Genomic DNA, 8,823 nt, shown 5'->3' with positions numbered 1-8,823 from the left:
AGTTTTGTGTGTTACTTACTCTACCTTACTTTATTGGCCGACGTTACCGGTCTAAAGCAGAACGAATTAGGAATGTCTAGCTACTTCTGTCAGACGTTCTCCAGTCACCTCGTACAACAGCAGATTGTGCATCTTCTTCCACCGCACACATCCACCGCGAGGCCTACCACGGAGTCGACGGCATATAAAAGTTGCAACTTCTAGCATGTTTGTTTATTTTGTACAACTCATAATTCATGCGTCTGCGCCACATGTCATCTTCCAATTCATCGCCAAGTATCGATAGTAGAACTTTACGCTAAAATACTCCGAGTACTCATCGATCAGCTTCTTTCAGTGTTCATGCTTCATGTCCGTAGAGGGCAACCGGCAGGATCAGCGTCCTATACAGTGCTAGTTTAGTGCGATGATTTCGATCCTTCCAGCGTCGTACGATTCAACTTGATTAGTTTCGCCGGCGAACCGTGTTCCAGCATAGTCTGCCACAGATCGTTCATATTCCACCTCGAAATCCACGTACAAGTTGTGAGTCTGCAAGTTATACTGCCAGAACTCATCGGGGATCTGTCGCCCATGTCGAAAACCAGCCTGGTTTTCGCCGACGAAGGATTCCGTAACGGTCTCAACCTGGGGAACAGGATACGGGAAAGCACTTTGTATGCGGAAGTGAGCCACGTAATACCTCGATAGTTGCATTAATCCAGTCGATAACCCTTCTAGTTTAGGGCATTTGAGACCTTCCAATCGACTGATGGATCGCGCTTTTGGAAGTTTGGTTGGGATATCATCCTTCCCAGGGGCCTTGTCGGTTTTCAGCTCACGCTGAAAAGTTTTCTTCTACACTGCTGAGCACCAGCTCCTCGTGCGTGCGCTTTTTCCAACGGTAGATTCTATTTTCGGCAGCTCTTGCCTTCCTGTATCTCTCTCTGTTCTGACGTGTAGCACAGTGAGTATGCGGCTCGTGGCACACTTTTTCTCGTCCGTCGCTCTCTAGCACAAACCAGCGTTTACGCTGTCTTCCACGTGTCGTACCTACCACCTCTCTCACAGTCGTTTCAATGACTCTACAGCACAGCCCATTTATGTTTTCCACTCGTTCCTCCTGCTGTTCTGCAATCCGCTGATCCAGCTCTCTGCCGTATTCTTTTGCCACGCCATCAGCTTTCCACCGCTGTATTTTGAAACGCATTGTCCTCTCTGTGCGAGATTTCAGCACGTTCGACAACCGTGCGCGGATCTTAAAAAGGACGAGATGTTGGTCAGAGTCAATGTTTGGTCCCCGAAAACACCTAACATCCCATCCCCCGTTCCGCCACCACTGTAGTACATGTGGTATTTGAAAGAGGTGTGTGCAATAGGGTGTACTGCACGAAATTCCTTTTCTCCGCAATTTGGCCACTGAACATCCTGAATCGCTGAACAGCAGTTCATGATTCAACCGCCCGCTCCGGGTCAGACGCTGTTTTACGCCGCCCCTCACATGGAGACACAGTAGCGTACGACCCCTCTTCCCAGTCAGAATACGACCTAAGTTTTCACCGGGGGTTGGTTACCCGATCTCCGCTAAGGTTACTCGTATCCCGGTCGGTACCACGTGGAGGTTGAGATAGGAGTTGATGGACAAAGGTGAGTGACCACACTAGGGTCTCAAGTTATACGCGACTAACCGTTCTGTGTGTTAATACCCTGAAAGTTTGTTTATGGATCAAAAACTGACCGCATAGACGGAGATTTCTGGTTGGTAATTATTATTAAATCCGATTAATAATTGAATATTTCTGTACGGGCGAAATGCTGGTTCTCCGGATGGTGGTTAAAGTTGGATGCAGGACCGATCGTGATATCACAGAGTCAAAAATTCGACACTATCTTGTTCCACTGAACAACGTGGTCACTTCCTGCTCTAATCTTTATTGATCGCGATAGAGAATTAGATGTATGGTGTTGTGTCTATAACGTACTTTATTCGAGTGAGGATGAAATATTCTTTCGATCTAGCTTACAGCAAAGAGAGCGAATAAAAAAAATGAGTTTCTCTTTGTGTGGTGTGGAGTTGTGTAGAGTTACATTCGATGTTCCCTTTTAGGGTGATAGTCCTAATATAGCGTTAACATTCCGCCCACCATTGAAATTTAATTTAAATTTACAATTATAATAATGTTTGAATCAGTAGTATAGGAATAATTGTCGGTTTCTGCCTGAGTTGAGGTATGCGTTCTCGGTTTTCTTCGCCGGTTGTATCGGATTGCGGTACAGGTCCTCTCAGGGCCCACTGATCGAAATGTCCTTCTGCATCGATGTTCCTCGACCAACGGTTGTGGGTTGACAGGTTGGATCTCGTTACCAAGCCGGTTGGTCAATCCCCAAGGTATCTGTCAAAAACGCGGTGACTTTAGATGGAGAAACCATAGTCTGGAATAAATTGATGGAAACTAGCTACTTAACTTGTGAGAGGACCATAAGGCCCTCTCCCATCCAACATTGCCTTGTTAGTTATCTGGAACCTCGAACTACTGGAACGTCGCTGGGGGGTTGTCCGGTATAGGCAAAACACATACTCGAGTGATTGCTCGTTGATAGATGCCGTCCTTGGTCTGAACTTTGATGACTCTAATGTGGCCGTCCCGTCCAGGAAAAACTTCTAGCACTCGACCGAATCTCCACTTCATGGGTGGCATATTGTCTTCTCGCAGTAACACCATCGTTCCAATTCGGATATTATCTCGTTCATGGGTCCACCGCGTTCTTTGTTGAAGACCAGAGAGATATTCGGTGGACCAACGTTTCCACAGGCGACGCAGATATTCTTGAATGGTTTACCACTGTGACAATCGATTAGCTGGTATTTCCTCATATGATGGTTCCGGGATGGCTGTTAGAGGGCGGTGTACCAAAAAGTGGCCAGGTGTCAAAACGTCCATATCATCGGGATGATTACTCATAGGCGTCAACGGTCTGGAGTTTAAACAAGCTTCCACTTGACTCAGAAGCGTCAGCATTTGCTCGGTTGTTACGAGTGCAGTCTTGAGGGTTCGGTAGAGATGGGTTTTGAGAGACTTTACAGCAGCCTCCCACAGTCCTCCGAAATGAGGTGATCTTGGTGGTATGAACTGGAACTGAATGCCCTGATTCGAGCACTGGTTAGCTAAATGCACTCAAATTTGTTGTGAACGGAACAGTTGGGCAAATTCGTTCAAAATGCGATGAGTACCGACAAAGTTGGTGGCGTTGTCGCTGAAAATGGATTTTGGAATCCCACGCCTTGCCGTAAATCGTTTCAGTGATGCGAGAAACGAATCAGCCGAAAGATCGCTAACGAGCTCTAAATGTACGACCTTCGTTGACATGCAGACGAATACTGCTACATAGCATTTTTGTGGGGCAGCCTTTCGATGAGGTGGCTTCACATGGAAGGGGCCACAGAAATCCACACCTGCATTTAGGAATGGAAGTGTAGGAGACACACGAGCTGGCGGAAGATCTGCCATAAGTTGGTTCGATACGGTGGGTTTGCATCGAAAGCAAGTGATGCATTGATGCACTACATTTCGAGCAAGATTGCGAAGTCGAATTGGCCAAAATCTTTGACGCAGTGCTGACATTAAGAGCTGCGGCCCAGCATGTAACAAATTGATGTGATAATGTCTCGCAATGAGAAGTGTTAAAGGATGCTTACTGTCTAAAATCATCGGTTGTTTCTGATCATACGAAACTAAGGCGCTGCGCAAGCGACCGCGCACACGTAGAATATCATTCACGAGGATTGGTGATAGTGCCTTTATCTTAGACGTAGATTTTACTTGGCCATTTGTTTGAATTGACCGTATTTCTTCCGGAAAGGATTCCTGCTGTGATAATCGAACAAGGTTCCGTAAAGATGCTTCGAGTTCGCTTGTGGATAAGGGTCCAGTTATTCTTATGTTTCTGTTCCCCTTTTTCGAATTGTAAGAGAATCTTCGTATGTAGGCAACTATGCGTATGAGTTCAGTAAAGGACGATTTAATACCGAAAATATTACTGGTGTCAACAACAGGTAACGAAGTAACGACCTTTTCCTCCAAGTGGTCTGCTTCGAAGAGATCATCGGTAGTTCTGAGTAGAGAAGGCCAAAACCTGCAGGATTGGCTTAACCAAGCAGGCCCATGCCACCAGGGATTGTATTCGACGAGTTGAGAGGCTGGCATTCCGCGTGAAATCGCATCTGCTGGGTTTTCGGTTCCCGCTACGTGTCCCCATGTGCCAGCTGCCGTGATATGCTGGATTTCTGCAACCTGGTTTGCTACAAATTTCTTCCATCGACTTGGTGTTGCCGCCAGCCAATGGACGACAATCATTGAATCTGTCCAAAAATACGATCGACCGGACACTTGTAATGCTTCTTGTACCCTTTCGTATAAGTGGCTTGATAAAAGAGCTGCTGCTAATTCCAGTCTTGGTAAGGAGATTTGTCGTTTCTTCCCAGAGTTTAAGGGAGCTACCTTTGATTTAGCGGTCAGGAGGTGAACGGTAATCGTTCCGGTGGCAGTTACTGTACGTAAGAAGAGACACGCACCGTATGCGCGTTCCGATGCGTCACAGAACCCATGTAGTTCTAAGTTTGTTTCACTGATACAAGGAGCTGCCCATCGTGGTACGGAAAAGGTACGTAGAATCTCTAGGTCCTCGCAGAACTCTTTCCAGGACCTTTGTAAGGGTTCATCCAATGGAACATCCCACGCAAGTTTCAAAGCCCATAATCGTTGCATAAAAAGTTTCGATATCAACACAGTTGGGCCCAACAACCCTAACGGGTCGAACAATCTGGCAGCATCCGACAGTACTGAGCGCTTTGTGATTGCGCTCCTTTCCGGCCACTCTGGTACCTTAAAACGAAAGACATCTTCGAACGGTTGCCACAAAAGACCAAGGGTTTTTACTGGAGATGACGAAGAATCAATTTCTAATACGTCGCGGTTTTCTCGGAGCTCAGCAGGAATATTTTTAATTATGTTTGGGTTATTGGAAGCCCATTTGTGCAAGTTGAATCCTGCCGATTGCAGAAGTGAAATAAGTTGACTGCAAAGCTCCGTTCCTTCTTCCTCTGTATCGGTACCGCCAAGTAGATCGTCTATATAGAAATTCTTCAACAAAGCTTTAGCAGCCCTTGAGTGGGTCGATTTCCCTTCTGTTGCTAACTGTTGCAGACAACGCGTTGCCAGAAATGGCGCTGACGCGGTGCCGTATGTAACGGTTAAAAGTTCGTAACACTGAATTGGGTCGGTAGGAGAATCACGCCAGAGGATACGTTGCAGGTGACGGTCTGAAGGATGTACTAACACCTGCCGGTACATTTTTTCTAAATCGGCTACGACGGCATACCGATGGCGACGAAAGCGAAGAATGATGCTGTATAGATCGTCTTGTTCGTTGTGACCAACCATTAGAGCATCATTTAGTGATAATCCTGTGTCAGTAGCGCAAGATGCGTCGAAAACCACTCGAAGTTTCGTGGTTGCACTGTCTGGCCTTTCAATACAGTGGTGGGGCATGTAGTATGGATTGGTTTGGAGAAGACTATCCTTGGTTGGATCTACAGGCGACATATGTCCAAGCAGTTCATACTCCCTGATAAATGATGCATATGCCTTTTTCAGTAATGGTTTTGCTTGCAAACGACGTTCCAAAGACAAGTATCGGCGAAGTGCTGTTGCATACGAGTCACCGAGCTGAGCGAGAATTGTTTCCTTTTTCGGGAGTGAAACAACAAAACGTCCAGACGAATCACGAAAAGTTGTGTTAGAGAAATGCGCTTCACATAAACGTTCCTCTATCGAAAGAGCATTTTCAGAATGGCAAGATTCGAGCTCCCAAAAGCGAGTAAGTTGGTGTTCGAGTTCGGCGTTGCTGCAAACCATTGTCAACGCGGTTTGCTGATCCGGAGTGGTGTCACATTTTCCCGACACAATCCAGCCAAAAACGGTCTCTTTCAGAATCGGCATACTCACTCCTAGTGTCACAAAACCGCCTAGCAATAAATGGTAATACACCTCAGCTCCAATGATTGCATCAATTCGATGTGGCTCATAAAAGTGCGGATCGGCTAAGCACAGAGATGATGGTATTTTCCAGGTCGAGACTGGAACACGGTTCGATGGGATGATTGGTTTAAATTCAGGAAGGATGTGGAATCGTAAATCAGTACAGTAATCAGAGCAGCGAGATAACACCTTAACCATTGCAGACTGTTTGGATTTGGCAGGAGTTGAACTAACACCTTGAAACGAAAGTGGATCGTCCTGTCTACGAAGCATCAATTTTTGAGCGAGTTGTTCACTTATCAAATTTCGTTCTGAACAGCAATCTAAGAGAATTCGAGCCAAAAGAGTGTTTCCCTTGTAGTCTGCCAATTTAACAACTGCCGTCGAAAGAAATACAGAGCTGCGGCTTAGGGATAATTTGGGTTGCATAGGCTTCAACAACATTTGCGACGTAGCGAAAGTTTGCGATTGTGGTGGAGACTCGATATAGTTTGTAGCGTCATTGGCACGATTCGGGGGTGTAACGGTTGTCTGCGTCTGGTTTGACTCATGCCTTTGAGCTTGAGAATTATTCGACGGTCGAATGTGTAGCATGGTGTGATGCTTGTTACCACACACGCGACATGCTGAGCTAGAACACGCCCGTACCATGTGGGAAGAGGAGAGGCAATTTATGCAAAGACCCATTCGCTTAACTGTTTCAAGCCTTTGGGTGGGATTCAATTTTTGAAAGGAATCGCATTTAAAGGGAGAATGGGACGGTTTTTGGCAGAAAGGGCATGGCTTATTTGTTACTGCAGTTGTTGTAAGAGTTGATTCAATTCTCGGTCTCGACGGAGGTTTCACCGTTTCATGACGATGATCGCGATTGCGCTGTTTCGATTCGGAAAGTGGTTGAAGGGTAGCGAGATGTTCACGTAAAAATTTTAACAACTCTTCATACCTCGGCACCTCACGGCTCTTGTGTGTGCGTTCCCAATGTCGCTGAGTGTCTGAGTCAAGTCGTCTGTATAACAAATGAGCGAGAAGATGAGACCATTCTTCAGGTTGCAAACCAAGCTTTTTCAACTGAAGTAAATTGCGTTCAAAAGAGTCGATGAGGTGAACTAAGGCGTCGAAAGACTCTTTTCTCATCGGTTCCGCTTCCAGAAAACCGTCAATCAATGTGCGGGCGATTATCTTTTTGTTTTCAAACCGCTCCTGCAGCATCGACCAAGCCACTTCGTAATTCGCGGCGGTTACCTCTATCGATTCTACTAACGTCCTGGCATCCTTAGTAAGCACGGTTAACAGATAATTAAACTTGTCGAAAGCGGTTAGCAACGGTTCCTTATCGATCATGCTCTGGAAAGCATCACGAAAACTAAGCCAATCCTTTACACTGCCATCAAAAGAAGGGATTTTGAAAACTGGGAGGTGGATTCGAGATGCTAACGGTTGGCAGGGCAAGGATACGGGAGAGGGAGCAGCTATAGCAGTCGGTTTGGCTAGGTGTGACAGCAGAAAGTCTTTTAAGTCGAAATACCTATTCTCAAAACTCAAACGGTTGGATTTATTCGCAGCATCGACGTCCAGTTTCACTTGCTTCTCTTTTGGATCGGATGCATCACTCTTTAAATCCAAGTCTTGCTCTTGCCGCGATTCTATTTTAGCTCGCTTGGTTCGAAACTCGCTAAATAAACCTTCCAACCGATCCAGACGCGAACTGATTTTCGCTTGATCTCGGTTTTTGTCGAAGCCGCTAACAAATTGTTCGAGGTTAGACAACGAATCTTCAAGCCCTCGTTCGATTTTGGTCATTTCTCGTAAAGATGTCATTACAATATTTTTATACTCCCCTACAATTCGCAAATTTATAATTTGATAGCGAAAAACACCTTACATCTAAGTGAAACTAGCATGCAGCAATTTATTTCGTGCACCTTCTATTGAGCTATTGTACTCACGCTACCAGCCTATTGTTCTCAACCCAAGCCACGCCGATGTGTGTCCCAGCGAATTGGAGGATGAATAATCGAAAACTTCACAAATAACTCCACTCTGCGGACCTGATATCGTGGTTGTAGATTGAGCACGTTGGTAGAATGTCGAGATGAGCAGTAATCGTCGAAACTGATTGAATGTCGAAATATCACCGGGTCGCATGTGCTCATACGACGGTACCCTTGTTGGCGCTAATTTACCACAATCCGGTTTCTCGAAGGACCATTAATGTACGGGCGAAATGCTTGTTCTCCGGATGGTGGTTAAAGTTGGATGCAGGACCGATCGTGATATCACAGAGTCAAAAATTCGACACTATCTTGTTCCACTGAACAACGTGGTCACTTCCTGCTCTAATCTTTATTGATCGCGATAGAGAATTAGATGTATGGTGTTGTGTCTATAACGTACTTTATTCGAGTGAGGATGAAATATTTTTTCGATCTAGCTTACAGTAAAGAGAGCGAATAAAAAAAATGAGTTTCTCTTTGTGTGGTGTGGAGTTGTGTAGAGTTACATTCGATGTTCCCTTTTAGGGTGATATTCCTAATATAGCGTTAACAATTTCAATGATAGTGTCGTGATGAATTTTCATAGTTATTCTATTTTTTAAGTAATTTGACCTTCATACTGTTATACTGTTCATTATAAGCAATTCCCTACTACTGGTTTTCTGATAACGAGAATAAAATTCAATACTACATTAAACAAAAAAAATGTATTGGGGTATCGGCTCTATTTTCGTCAGGTATTACCTGTTATCGTCCGGGGGTAAATGATGTCCTAGAGCGTTAGTTTCTTGCATGATGGTTCTTCATAATGC

General features: G+C 45.2%; 2 protein-coding genes across 2 annotated transcripts in view; both read right to left on the bottom strand.

Moving 5' to 3' along the window:
• Window positions 1-1,899: 1,899 nt before the first annotated feature.
• LOC129729607 (uncharacterized) overlaps window positions 1,900-8,823 on the bottom strand; it is a 19,818-nt gene continuing 12,894 nt past the window's right edge. Inside the window, exon 2 of the mRNA XM_055688313.1 lies at window positions 1,900-6,115. Coding sequence (XP_055544288.1) covers window positions 3,156-5,978 — 2,823 coding nt within the window. The 5' untranslated portion in view covers window positions 5,979-6,115 and the 3' untranslated portion in view covers window positions 1,900-3,155. The remainder of the gene's footprint in view (window positions 6,116-8,823) is intronic.
• On the bottom strand, window positions 6,860-7,817 carry LOC129729312 (uncharacterized). Its single transcript, XM_055687820.1, has 2 exons — window positions 6,961-7,817; window positions 6,860-6,890 (listed from the first exon to the last, which is right to left on the bottom strand). Exons 1-2 carry the CDS (start codon window positions 7,815-7,817, stop codon window positions 6,860-6,862), a joined length of 888 nt encoding a protein of 295 aa, XP_055543795.1.

Source organism: Wyeomyia smithii, chromosome 3 (assembly GCF_029784165.1).
Source record: "Wyeomyia smithii strain HCP4-BCI-WySm-NY-G18 chromosome 3, ASM2978416v1, whole genome shotgun sequence".
Classification (NCBI taxonomy): Eukaryota; Metazoa; Arthropoda; class Insecta; order Diptera; family Culicidae; genus Wyeomyia; species Wyeomyia smithii.
This window is presented reverse-complemented; position numbering and strand designations above follow the sequence as displayed.

Excerpts from the sequence above, each read along its gene's own strand:
- LOC129729312 (XM_055687820.1), bottom strand. The coding sequence starts at position 7,817 with ATGACCAAAATCGAACGAGGGCTTGAAGATTCGTTGTCTAACCTCGAA. Across the intron at positions 6,891-6,960 it reads AAGAGCCGTGAGGTGCCGAG|CGCAATCGCGATCATCGTCA; the intron begins GTATGAAGAGTT and ends GAATCGAAACAG.